The sequence below is a fragment of the Onthophagus taurus genome, chromosome 1, assembly GCF_036711975.1.
Source record: "Onthophagus taurus isolate NC chromosome 1, IU_Otau_3.0, whole genome shotgun sequence".
Classification (NCBI taxonomy): Eukaryota; Metazoa; Arthropoda; class Insecta; order Coleoptera; family Scarabaeidae; genus Onthophagus; species Onthophagus taurus.
The window spans coordinates 35,738,792-35,753,772 of NC_091966.1; the positions used below are offsets into that span (position 1 = coordinate 35,738,792).

The window sequence follows — 14,981 nt, forward strand, 5'->3', positions numbered from 1 at the left end:
CAGGTTTTAGTTTGGTGATAAAGCATTTTGCTGTCGCCGTTGACCTTTTTCAAATTACGTAATTACACATTTACAATTTGTCGTAGTCATTTTACCATGAAATGGTGGTTTGACTTTGGACGGGGTACCCTTTTTTGTTCACCTTTATTAATCTTGGTTAAATGTCACTCAATATTTTTTTTTAATCACACGGTATGTAAATTTTATTTTTAACGGTTCGCAAATTTACTTCTTTCCGAAATCCACCGTGAAAATAACGAAAAATATTTCATTTCAAGGTTTATGAAAATAACGAAAGCAACTTATGTTGTTGCCAAGCGTGTTTCTACAACATCGTACAGTTAATAAATATACATTACGTGCTTGATGACATGATGTAACAACGTTAACGAAAACGGTTAATACGGGTACATTTAAACGTAATACCACCATATTCAAATCAATAAATTTCTAGAGATATTAATAATTATTTCCACAATAAATCAGTGTGCGCATGCATGACTTTCTAGGAATTTATATTTTCTTGGAAAAAGGAAATTTTTATTATAATACTTACTAAAGGTCAGAGATAGTACGTTTTCCTTTCACAAACTTTTAGATCCTCTCACAAAAATGTAACTAGCTAAGGAAAAGTGAATAAATACGTTATTATCTAGAATTACTTAAGTAATTTTATCAATGTAATTAAATCCGTAATAGCTTTTTCCCATTAAAGCTAAATCACATCATAAAAAAAAGGTTTATTTCGTCTGCGAATAACCATCAAAAAGAAAGACAAAAAAAGGGAACATATCGCCACAAAGAGTGGCTAGACGAAAGAATTCCAAAAGGGGTTTGAGTTTGGGGTTGAATCAGTCCTCAACCCCTCCTTCTGTACGTCGACCCGGAGAGTTTTGGTGCGGTGGTAAAATCTATACGAAAAGTACAACGAACCGTCTGGGAACGACGTTGTCGGGGGTTCACCATCCCCTTGCCCCTGATAAGAAAAACTCCATCATATAATACGGTCTACTTGTTCAAATTAAGTAGATTTTCCTTTAATAGAATCAAATCCAGGTAAAATCGATTTATCGGCACAAAGCGAACAACACATAATTGCTTACTTAAGTTTTTGATATTGCTTAACGTGTTTAATAAAGAAAGTCGTGCTTCTATTACCTCCCTTTTAGGAGCGGTAGACACGTGTGGGGTCTTTATATCGAAATATTGAGTGTACAAATTTGTTTTTAATAAGAATAAACACAAAGTAGATTAATATAAACACACGTTGTTTCTGTTTTTTTGTCTCTTTCTTTTCCGCTGTTTATAAATAGTGATGGTTAAAAATGATGATATAAAATTGATGTTTTATTAACGTTTTAGTAAATTAGACAAGGTTATTTTTATTTTTAATGTCATAAAAATGTTTTGTAAGACACCTGCAAGACACTAAATGAAAGCTGTTATGAATTTTCCGAAATCGACTTAAATTAAACAATTTAGACAATTATTGAAAGTTATATCAGATTTATGTCCAATGACAAAAACGCTTTCACAAAATTCGTATGGATTTATCGAACAAAGAACGACACTTCAACAAATGACATCTTAGATAAGCTTGAATCGCAAAAAACATCTTTTGGAAATTCCACATTACACGAATTCCAAGCAGTTACAATTAGTATTCACATTGCCAAAATTAACGATTGATGAAACGGGAGATTGACACGAAGAGAATAGCACGTATCAAAGAAGTGCACTTCCAAATAATGTTTGGACCATCAATGAAAAGACCAGAAGAATTATCATTAATGAAAGAAGAATACATCCAAGAGTTTAGTGGCAAAATGATAAGAATTGAAATCAAAGATTAAATAATGAAGGACAAGAAGAGAGCCCACGGAACTACATTAGAAAATTCATCGTGTAGGCTTCCAAACGGTTAGGTTCATGCAGACTTGTTCAAAGTATTGGCCCTAAATCCAGTAAGAAAGGTAAGAAACTACGAAGACCACAGAAGATATCCAGTAGTTCTGAGTACATAAAGCCTAGGTATTCAAGCAATCCATTCGAGACGATTAAGACTCAGGTTGTCCGAAATTTAGAACTAATATTGAAGATGTTCAAGAGTAAAAGAAAGGATAATTTAGTTTTAAAGTCGATTAGAGCAGAGAGGATGCAATGTGCAAGAGTTAACCAAATAAACTCCCAAACTTTTAGATCCACTCTAAGTTGTCAGAAATGTTGGTTCCGACTAGAATCCAGTAAAAAAGGTAGGAAACTACGAAGACCGTAGAAGATATCCAGTAGTTCTGACTTCATAAAGCCCTGGGTGTATCAGCAATCTTAATATTTGTTGAGACATAAAATTACTTAAGACGTATTACTAGATAATTTATAAAATATGTTTTGGATATGCTTATATCTCATGTTAATTTAGAGTTCAAACTCTCTGAAACTTTACACGATCAGGATTTTGTTTCCCCATGTTGGGGCATAGCAAAAAGGCAGTAATTATAATTTAGTCAGCATTTAATTTGAGCTTACTTGAACTAAATTAATTAGAAAATTGGTTTATTTAACTTATTAATTGTATCAAGGGGTCAAAATCCGGCTTTAATCCTATTAAATGTGTAAAGGCAATTTTAATTAATAATTTTAATATACAATATTAATAATTTTCCCAAAATACAGACTCCCTATTTTTTATTTCATTACATTGCATTATAGATTGTGGTTAGTCTAAATAGTTCAGGAGTAATAAAATTATTAGACGATAAAAATGAAAGATTCTTGAAAAGAATTGTTATGCAAGTACAGGGTGTCCCAATTTCGATGTCCGCATAGTCTATCTCCGAAACTACAAGAGATAGAAAAAAAGTAGCTTACATGTCATGATCTCGTTTTTCGAGAAAATGCTAATGCCGAAAACTCCGAACAGCTATCGTCTTTTGTTTTCGCCCTATCGGCAAAAACTGAAAATTTTGCGAAAACGACAATCGCGAATATCTCACTTATTATCAAAGATGGAGTATTATAAATAAAACATTATATGGGCAACTTTTTACGAAGAATTCAGTGGCGTAGGTAGAATTTTTTTCCCATCTTTTATTTTCGAGATTTTAGAAGTAACTTTATTTTTTTAAATGGAAACCATAGTTGGCTATGACCTAAAATAATTTGTTATTTTCTTCTGATAACAAATATATATAGTTTGTGGGGTATATTTCTTATAGTTATTGAATAATTAACAAAAATTCATTTTATTCTATCTAAAACTAATGTATGTATTTAAAAGTTAATGTTGCTATGGTGATAACCATACATACTATGATGGAATATAATGCATCAATTTTTTTTGTTCTTTCTAAAACTATTGTATGTATTTAAAACTTAATGTTGTTATGGTGATAACCATACCATGATGGAAAACATTGGGTACGTTCAGCAGGTGTCAACAGTTGAATTAAATCAGTCAGCTAGTTGTATGAGCTTTAATACAGCGGAACGAAATCGGCTGAACAAGCAATTGAGAATTAGCAGTTCAGCATAACCTAAAACTATGGCCAACAATAATATTTTTGAAAATTTTGTGTTATTACAAGAGATAATGGATGATGATGTTGATTTTAAGGCTCATTTCATTTTATACAGTTCTGCCAGTTTTCAAAATTAAAGGGGAGAAACAAAAAATATTAATCCTAACCTAGAATTTCACAACCGCTGACAAACTAAGCGCAAATTACTTACGTTGAGATATTTACTAAACTGCTGCGTAACAGCGCTGACTTAGCATATCGTTCAGCTGCGCCTGCTAATATAGCAACTCAACAGTTGACACCGGCTGAACGTGCCCGTTGTTTCCAATTATTGCCAAAGTTTGTACCTAGTAGTATTTAAAAATTCACTAACAACTCTGGCATTATGTGCTGGTGCTCCGTCATATTGAAAATATATCATTTGAGACTTATTTAATGGCAAATTGTCGACCAAAGGCACAATGTGCTGCCTTGATATATTGGGGTATTACCTGAGTTTAAGTTTTTATGGTAGATACTATATGCCAACATTCTATTATCTAAAAGAGCACACCATACATTGAACCCCAACCTTCTTTGAACAGTCAGAGATTTCATTGGTCCAGATGACATTTTGAACAAACAGCAGATTATTTAATTTTTCTAAATATCATCTACAAAATTCTAATCTTAGATTGACATCTTCGGCACGTAAATAATGAGTTAGCCCCGCTTTGTATGGTTTATACATATTTTTCTTTCATATTCGGGAGCAGCGGTTTTTGGGTCAGACGTCTTGTTCAATTTCTCTGCAAGATGTTGATGGATTTATCGCAAGTGAAGCCAACACATTGACTTCATCCTCTTGCAGGCCATTTTGGTGTGTTTTAGCACGTGGTTTGGGGAAGGACCAAAAATCTATTAAATTTTCTGCTAACCGGCTGAAGGTTCTTACGTGCGGTTGTCTTTTTTCCGGATACCTTGTGAAATATAATTCCACGGCTAACGTCGCATTCTTATCTGATAACATATAGCATTCCATTATGTTACATATTCATAATTTTCGAAATTCATTGTAATGTTTTATTCAGTTTTGTTATACTTTGACACCTAACAGGCTGGTGCATTGTACCAGCTCATAATGATAGAGTTGTTATCGAATTTTTAAATAAAAACTTTGGCAATTATTTGATACATTATATTCCATCATAGTATGTATGGTTATCACCATAGCAACTTTAACTTTTAAATACATACATTAGTTTTAGATAGAACAAAATGAATTTTTATTAATTATTCAATAACTATAAGAAATATACCCTACAAACTATATATATTTGTTATCAGAAGAAAATAACAAATTATTTTAGATCATAGCCAACTATGGTTTCTATTTAAAAAAATAAAGTTACGTCTAAAATCTCGAAAATAAAAGATGGGAAAAAAATTCTTCCTACGCCACTGAATTCTTCGTAAAAAGTTGCCCATATAATGTTTTATTTATAATACTCCATCGTTGATAATAAGTGAGATATTCGCAATTGTCGTTTTCGCAAAATTTTCACTTTTTGCCGATAGGGCGAAAACAAAAGACGATAGCTGTTCGGAGTTTTCGGCATTAGCATTTTTTCGAAAAACGAGATCATGACATGTAAGCTACTTTTTTTGTATATCTTTTAGTTTCGGAGATAGCCTATGCGGACATCGAAATTGGGACACCCTGTACATACGAAGTTCAAAAATGTTCTATATGAGTCATGAAATCTGGATTGAAATAGAAATAGAAGGTTTCTGCGCAGGTTTCTTTGAAGGTAAAGGGCAGAATCAATTGGAGCAGCACATAATTCTGCTTATGTTAGTCTCATTAGCTCTAAGTTGATAGCATTTTAAATTTTGAAAAATCTTATGGTCATGCAGAATATTTTCTGGCAATTGTTATTTTATGCCATATTCTTTCTAGGGAACCTCGTAATAATACAGTTTGTTTACGAACCCAATTTATGATTTGATTTGTGGTAATAAACAATTTCAGCGAAGTTTCAGAGAAGAATCTAAGCTAGTTTCTCCATCCATCCAAAAAGAGTGTAAAAATTTGTCTGCAGAATTCTTCCATTAGTTTAATCAAAAAAAAAAGTATTAGAATCGTGCGTCCCTGCTATTGAGGAAAACCTGTATGCTACAAGTCTCAATTCACAGCGCATGAATCCATTTACCACATTTATTCTGCCATATGTTTTTTATTGCTATCAGCAAGATTATAATAGCTAATATTTCTTGGACATGTAACTGCTATTTTAATAATTGCATTTTTTTACATTTCATGCATTCTTTAAGTTAGCCCCCTATATCAGGTAGATCTCAAATTCCTCTTCTTTCGCGAAAAAAAACTTTTCTCTTGATCCATTGTCTCGACATCATCTCTACATTATTTTCAACCCAGCCTGCATACACGCATAAATAAACTTTCCATGAACCTATACAGCAAAGTAAAATTTACTTAATCTTATCTTATTATTCAAAGTTAACACAATTTTTGAAAAAAACATTTGGAATCCAGTACAGATTAAAACCATGTTTTTTGAATGGTCTCATTAATCGCATAAATATCCTGCAAAACACATCATCAATAAAAGCCCAGTGTTTTATCTTACCAAATTAACAAATTTATATATAAATTGCATCATAAAATATGATGAATATTCAGGAATTGTTTCATCATAGCATAATATATATATACGTATTTATTGAATTTTGGTTTATTTTGTGCTAATCTTTATTGTTTACTAAGCTATATTAATACTGTAGTGGAAAAGAAAAAAATACTAAAACAACTATATTTTTATTTTACATAGAAAAATAATTTTAGTTCGTCGATCTATGATTAACGAAACACTCTATATCATTGAACATGCGATACACGTGTGGTTTTAATTTTTATCTTTTTATCGATAATTTTATTATTTGATATGGGTCTCTATAAATTATGTAGTGTAGATGGTCAGTTTATTATCTATTTTTAATTCGCGTTGATGAATAAACCCTACAAAAATTCTTATTATAATATTCTATGAATTTACAGAACACATGTTTTCATTTTATCGTGACTCAGTCGATTTAAAATGGCCATCTTGAGGTGTAACACTGCTATGCGTGAGTCATACTGACAATAAGTTAAAAGAGTATGTCGAGTTTTCGAATTCTTTCTACTAGGTACTGACTTCGTTGAATGAATCAAAAAAAATCATACAAAGAAATCCATAGCGCCGGGTATTGTGGCAGTAAATTGCTCAACGTAACGCTACAATACTGCTGTAATACTGTGAAATCAGGCCAAGTGGATAGGTTTTGCGCTGTTGCCAAGCACGAGACGTAACTGTACAATTTAGGAATTAACAGAAGTGATAACGAACGATTTCAGGGAATATAAAATTTATTTACCAAGTTCAGGAAATTTATTTAATTAAATATGCGACTATAGTTTTCTGTGTCATAAATCAACCTTCTCATAAAGTATTATACGGCCGTGGCACACTTAGTTTAATGCCGACACATAAACTAAAGCACAAAAATTGTATTTACTTCTCATTGTCAGTGTTAGATTTCATTGCTTTAGAGTTTAACTAGGTGGGAATCTGGTTTTATGGTGTACGTTATGCGTTTTATGAAACCTGTTGCAACACTATAAAACCGCAAGATATAATAAAATATTTAAATACATCAAAAAAGATACCGTTATACAATCAAATTATCAATTTAACAAAAATAAATGGTTATCAAGTTGAGAAAATTATAACCTTTTAACTGTTACACTTTAAAATGAATTTAGTGAAAGTAAGGGGAAGAGATATTAAATACTTTCATAATGACTTTCACTCCGTCAAATGCTTAAACAAACTATGGTCACCATAAAACCTTTCAAATAAGTTCCACATACAACATTTTGACTCTAACATTTATTATTTTTTGTATTTTCTCTTTTAATACTCAAAACTACATTGTTTTTAAATTTAGAAACTTTAACAATAAATAATACTTGTATGTATTCATCAACTTTCTCGCGAAATAAAAAAAAAACTAAAATTTTAAAGATACCATAGAAAGTAGATTACAAAACTTTCTAAGCGTTGAATTATGCATCCGCCCGTTGGCCATTTTTCAAATATCTTAATATTATTTTAACATTTTTGTTTTTTTTTTTTAGATTACGTCGCCGGTGGTGAATTGTTTACGCATTTATACCAAAGAGATCATTTTACGGAAGACGAAGTTCGAATTTATATAGGAGAAATTATTTTGGCATTGGAACATCTTCATAAGGTAAGCACCATAAACAGAAAATTATCCATTAATAATTAGCGGAGGAAACGGGAATGTGTCATTATTAAGGATAAAATTAATTAGTTAACGTAAAATTAATTGAGGAAATCCTGCGAATGTTGGTATTTAAAAAGACTTTAATTACAAGTGCTAAATATCTTTTCTAACGAGAATGGGTCATTTTAAAACTTCATCTTGATTTTTTTGAAGGTTATTGGATTTTTTGTGAACGTAATAATAAAGATGTAATCAATAAAATACCCATTCCATAAGTTGTTGCATAAAATCCACTAATAGGAACGTTATGTAAAACTAATTAAACACTTCAGACCTGTACTTGGTTTAATAAAGCAACGTTGTCTCACAGTTTTTGTTGCTCTTGTATAATACCAGTTCAACATCGGTTTCCCTTTCATTTTGCGATTTAAAATTAGTTTTTTTAATCGAAACGATCTTAAAATATCAATTACAACCGGTTTAAAATAGGAATGTTAAATTTTCTTTGGAATGTTTTTGAAATTTAAATTTCAACTTAAATTTTAAACATTTAATGTTATTTTTAGACTGGATCGTTTATTTCAACTCAAGGTCACAATTATACTCGCATAATTATGTATTTAAAGATATTTGATTGATTTTTAATTCAATCACGAAGCTTCATAATTTTCTTTATATTGGTAATTTTCATATAACAAACACATAGATTATAACTGAATGGCTATAAGCAGTATGAACGCATGATGTATGGCCCTTCAAAACATTTTTGTTTATACAAGTAATGGTTATAACCTCCCATTTAAAGTCAATTCAATTAAATACCTTTCTTCATATATCATAAGTTACTTCATTCTGGGCAATGTACAAGCATTTGGTGGTTGTAAACTTTGAAATATTACTTTTGTCTTTCTTTCTGTAACTTTTATTTCTTTGAGTTGCAACTCAAAGTGTGTTATTTACGCCAAGGTTTCTTCATTTCCTTTTTCTAACGAAATCAAATCTTTTGTATCTCTAGTCCTTACTATGATATAACAACTTCTTTATTATTCTACAATTTAGTAGATTTGATCAACTGCCAACACATTAATTGTCATAAGGGCGATACCAAAGCATCTCATGTTACAAAAAATTGTTTGAGATCTTCCATTCTTTTTCCCTTGAAAATTTTTTCAGTTGCAGTAATTCCAAAAATCTTTGTTCCTAGTGCTTATAATTTCAGGTCTGTGAATTAAGATATGATTTGAACTGGATAACATTATAGCATGAATGAAGCTTCAAGAATGTTGCGTTTTAGAAATTATCCGTGTACCAGATCTATCGTTTGTGCCTTATTTTAGATCTAAAATTTAGTGTAATTTGTATCTTTCACTTATACTTTCTCAAATCTACCGTTTTTCCACATTTGAACTTAAGGAATATGCAATTACATTCTAGACATAGTAGCCACACATGAAAGTTGGAAAGGCCATAACTACATAAATGTGAATGTTTGACTGTTTGAAAGCTCCAGATCCTTTCAAAATTATTCATTTTACATGGCACCACATATTCTTTAACTCTAGGAGATTGTATCACTTGAAACTGATAATCTTAACTATTTTAAACTTAATTACTTTGATATAAGTAGATGATGACCGAGGGTTCTGCGATAATATATTTCTATAACTTGTTCTTGTTCTGTCATAGTATATGAATATAATATAACCATTATGCGGCACTTTTAGGTTCAGAATCTTCGTTTTTGCTGAATATTTATTTGTACTGGTTCAAATCTATTAGTGATCTGTTAGTGATCGTGGATAAGTGAAATGATTAACAGCTTGCTTTTTCCATAAAAATGTGTTACTAAAACAATAATAACTTGGAAGATGCGCAAAGAAAGTACCTTTTTTTTTTAGTTTATGCGACTTATGGCGACTTGTTCGAGTTCTCTCTCGCGACATAAATTTGGATTAGAAAAGATGTTCCGAAAAAGAAGTTGATAAGATTTCAAAGAAGTTTCATAATATCCTCCATTGGTAGTCAATCAATGACAGCTGTGCGAGAAGTATTCTGTAACTGTGTCAACTCAAGAGTCAACGACAGACACTCAACATCACTGGGCTTACCCGTTAGTAAATTTGTTGTGTGATTTAAGAGTCGGGTCTACGAAACTGGATGATATTTGGAGACTCGGTGACATTATCCGGCTCCTAAGGTCACCGAATTTGTACGTTTGTGATATTTTCTTGTAATGTTACCTTAAGTGTCAGGTCGATATGTCTCGCTGAAGGACACTAGGTAAATTATAACATTATAACAAAGGATTTTAGAGGAACTTCGTGATATTTCGTCTGATATGTTGTTGCGATAAACGAGGAATGTCTTTGCATTCTCGTTATAGTTATTCAATTGCTTTTAATATAAATTTTTAAGTGTGTGAATGTCTCTGTTGTGCAGTTATGACAATGTGCCATAATATTTCCAAATATCTAATTTATGAAATTAGTAATTCTGCAGTGTGAATTCTTCAATCAGAACACACTACAACATTTGTATTGACACCCAGCAAAACTCGTCCCCCCCTGCGACCAACCCAATCATAGTGAATTACTTAATAACGGTCAGAAGAAAGTCTCGGTGTATGGTCCCGATTCAGAAATACATTTTTTAAGATTGCATACTTCCACATCATACAAGCAACTGTAAGCAATAATTATGCAGAGTCGTTGCCTTTTTAAAATAACCTTCAGTAATTTGAGGATTGTGCGATCAGACGCCCAATTATCTTTTTAAATAGCAAGATTCTGAGCCATAATTCCTTCCTCTGACATAAATCTCTATGGTAACCTCTTTAATAATACCATCATGATGCAGTGATCTTTTCGATTTGACGAGTCAGAATATTAATTTCCATACCGGGACTATCTATAATTGATTTAAAGGTAATAAAACGTTAATCTTATCAGCACAATTATTACAAGACCATTTCGGATTTTAATTAGGTCATAATAGTGTCTACTACGATGTTGTCAAAATAACCATTGCAAAACTACTTTTAGAACTTCCTTTTTAGTATTAAGATGGTGACTTTAACAAGTGTCGTTACTCGGTAGATGTAATGGCTGCAAAATTTTGTCTTATTTTTTTCTTCATCAACAGCCCTTTTATAAATGCGATTAAACATGTTTTCGTATACACTCTCACTCAATCCATAGTACAGCACAAATACCTACAGATAACAATTCCCTTCTGCAAATCGACTCCTGTCAACATTCAAAAGTTAACAATTTGTGTCCAATTAATAATGCTGAAATTACAACCTTTTTGAAACTTACCTCTTTTATAGAGTTACTGAAATATTGTTCAGTATCACGTACTATTGGAGTCCAAGTATAGCTCTTTCCATGTAAAGCTATGAAAGCAGATTTAACAAGTCCTTGGCGATATTCACCTACATTTACGTAAGATAATTCCAGGCAGTTCATGAAATTGTGGAAGAATTCTGAATATACTCGAGATATATCTAAATTTTCAAGAATTATAGAATTTTAAAAAGTGCCTATAGGATATTCCACAAATATAAATTTCTTAGGTTGTCAGAAATTTTCACCGGTTTCTGGGAATGTGTATGTTGAAAACGATCATCTCCATCGTTTGTGGATTTCCAGAGAGACACTGAGATTTATTTGGGTTTCGAGATACTTTCAATATTTTAAACTGAATGTTTCCAAATTGCGATTCTAACGTTTATTTAAAGATTTTGAAAGAATTTTAAGATGATTTCCAATGAACTTCCAAATAGATCCTGAGGATTTGAATTTTTATAGATTTTTTATGACTGTCATGTAGCTGACTAATAGAATGCTTGAGCTGAATATACTAAATATACTGAATCTTAAGTAAATCTCAAAAGTCAAGAACAAAGAACGATCTTATGTTATCTATTAAATACGGCCTCCAAATTAAGGAAACGCACTATTTAGAAAAAACGAAATTAAAGCATAAGGCATTGCAAATGTGCTGTTATTCCAATTAATATGAATAAAGGCTTAATTAGCACTAAAATTTCCATTTGGATTACTCCTGATATGCCAGAAGCAAGGATGTTTTAAAGCAAAAATATGAAACTTTACCAAAAGAATATGTCTTCGTAACATGTTTGACATTTTGTCTTCGCAAGGGAAAACTTGAGTGACCTATTTCACTCAAGTTTTCCGAAGCGTTTGTACGAATGTTTGTCCAAAAGCATTGCATCTTTTACGCACATTATATCTAAAAGATATGAAGAGTTAATTATTTAATCCATCGCATAACTTCAACCGCATTTTATCTTTGACAGCAGAAATTGTAACGCCTAAAGGCCACAAAAAACTTAGTATCCTTAGAATAGAATAATTGTTTGTACGAAGGTCACGAAATGTTATCTTCAACGCCAAAGATGTTATCTTAACACTGGAGATTTTGGCAGTGGAAGCAACCAAATGAAACGACATTGGGTTAAACCAAAATCTGTAATATTTATGTGTCTTGTATACCAATCATATTTTGTAGGGATTTTACCATATTGTCACAGAAACCCGCAAACTCATATCCTCTTCAATGAGATGGTGTTTTTCCAGCTAACCTTCAATTCTCTTTAAAACTATCAACTTATTCCAGTCATGTGCAGCTTTTTCAATAGATTCTTCTTTGTAACAGGCTGAACCTAACAAAACTGAACTAATTACATTTTTTTCAAACTATATTCTGCCAAGCTGAATTTGAATTGTTCTTTAGACATATATGATTTATGGGATTACTAAGATATTAGATTTAAAGTATTAAGAGGCAATGAGAGCTACTAAAGACTAAAAACGAATGAGAATGTTGAAGAAGAAAAGATAAAACTTTTTTAAATTTTAATTGAAATAACACCAATTTACATAAAAAAAATTATAGGTTTTTCTGTTCGTTGGCCTTTTAAATAAATAGGTATTATAATAATTATAACGTTCAAGGTTATTCACGTAATGGCCTCGTTCAACGATTGTTCATTTAGTGGGCGGTTGTCACGATATTTTAAATCGTTTCGTTGATCAAAAATTATAATTATTTCTTATTGATTTATTAATACAATTCACCAAAAAAGATAAATCGAAAATCACTTTATTAAGCGATGATAATAAAGATAAAGGTAATAAAAAAGACAATAAAGAAACAAATTTGTTAAAGATTTTTAAACAACGAAACTAAATTGGTAACAGAAAAAAAAGTGAACCACCTTTAAAATTATTTAAATAACTTTGTTATAATTGCCCTACAATTAACGGAAAAAATGTTTACATGATAAACACCAAGTACCTATTTTTGGGTACGTATTTTAAGCATTTCACTCCATTTAATTGAGTTAATTGCCAAGGAGCCATTTACTGCTAACAAAAAAACACCAAAAAAATAACAACAAATAAAACGAGATTATAATGTTTTTCTTATTACGGTGGTTCATTCCCAGACATTTCAGTCATTTTTACGATAACACACCAAATCGATAGATAACAAGCGCTTCATTAAAACTTCGTAAAACCATTTAATCACGATTAACACAAATTCTTGGACTTTAATAAAAAGAATAAAAAATCAATAGTTTCAAGAAACGCCATTCTCCGTAATCACTAAAAGAAATCAAATAATAAATTCGTGTAAAGAAACCGTCACGATTGAGGTACTGTATTTTATATAACGCGACAAAAACAACACTTGCGTTGGTAATCGAAAAGATAAAAATATATTGACGCGTGGCTTGGTGTTTGCAACATGTGTTAAAAGGCATGTGGTGTGTATGAAACCCTCAAAAGATTATGCAGTGGCAACCGAAACCACGTTGAGTACGAAACTGTGATCGAAAGCCAAGAATTCTTTGATAAACATGAAAATTGCAACAAGAAGACTTGTAAACATGTTTGTTTCTGACTATGATAATGAATTTTAATTTCTATATCTTTTGAGTTTATTATAAACTTCAATATCTCAATTAATTTATAAAGCAAGAACTTTTTAAATAAAAGTTACAATTGAAAAAATAGCTTAATTAATGTTAACCTAGATGCGTGTATCCCTCGTGGAATATCCATTTTAATTATTAATATACAGGTTAATGTGTGTATGAGTGACCGCGAGACGAGATGGCTAAAAAATCGATATTTACGACCGTCCAAGATATACACGTGCAAATTTTATAAGTCATCAAATTAAACGAGTTTGATTTAAAACTTTCCATTAAAAAAAATCAACGTAATTTGCTAAATTAACACCTTACACCTCTACAAACAATAAATCAACCAACAAACAAAAAGATGGTTTTACTTGGCACGTGGAGAATACTGCAGATAATAAGAAGGGGTCAATATCTAAGCACGAGTCGCATTGTTTCGTTTTCCAATGCTATCAGTCGACCTCGTTTTCTACATTTTGATAAATTACCAAGTTTTGTAGTGTCTTTAAGTAAATTTAAATCACCAAGCCGAAACCGTTAATTACTTTGTCAAACGACCTTCCTGTTATTTTCTAAACGTGTCGTTGTAATAATGAAAACAAGTATGCCCTATCGACTGTGTTTTACTAGTGTACACACGAAACGAGACGTCGCGTGTCTCCTTCTCCTCCACGTTTTCAATCGAACAAAGCGACGGCGAACTAAGTTTAATTTAAACCCTTCCGAGCTATTTATAACTGTGCTACTGCTAGCACGTGTTGCTAAAATAGAATTAGAACATCTTCAGGTTGTCGCAACACTCGCAACTTGCGAGAAGCCTTGAAGAACGTTTATTATTAAAACCTTCATAATAAATTTTTTTGATATTTCGATTACTTTAATTATTAAGATGATTAAAGTATTTTAATTTGTGGTGTTATAATGATGATTTCTGACCTTTTATTCTCTTGTAATAGCTCTCATTGTTTTAATTCCTCGATTATTATCGATTGTTTCGAATGATACAAAATTAATCTTAACGGATATCGATTATAACGAATGACTTTGAGTTCTATTAAATTATTTCTAGTACATCTGATTAGTTCCTAATGCATCTCACCAGCTTACATTGTCTCCTAATTGCTCCAAATTTGGATGTCAATACTTTTCAATTGACGACTAAACTCGAAACGTTCTCGAAACAACTAAAACTAGAATTAGAAACATTTGGGTTTAGC

At 31.3% G+C, this 14,981-nt stretch overlaps 1 protein-coding gene across 3 annotated transcripts in view; it reads left to right on the forward strand.

Moving 5' to 3' along the window:
• LOC111425737 (ribosomal protein S6 kinase alpha-5-like) overlaps nucleotides 1-14,981 on the forward strand; it is a 75,241-nt gene that overhangs the window by 37,085 nt on the left and 23,175 nt on the right. For all 3 annotated transcript variants that reach the window (XM_023059965.2, XM_023059962.2, XM_023059964.2), the window contains exon 4: nucleotides 7,699-7,814. In XM_023059965.2, the coding sequence (XP_022915733.1) occupies nucleotides 7,699-7,814 (116 nt within the window). The remainder of the gene's footprint in view (nucleotides 1-7,698; nucleotides 7,815-14,981) is intronic.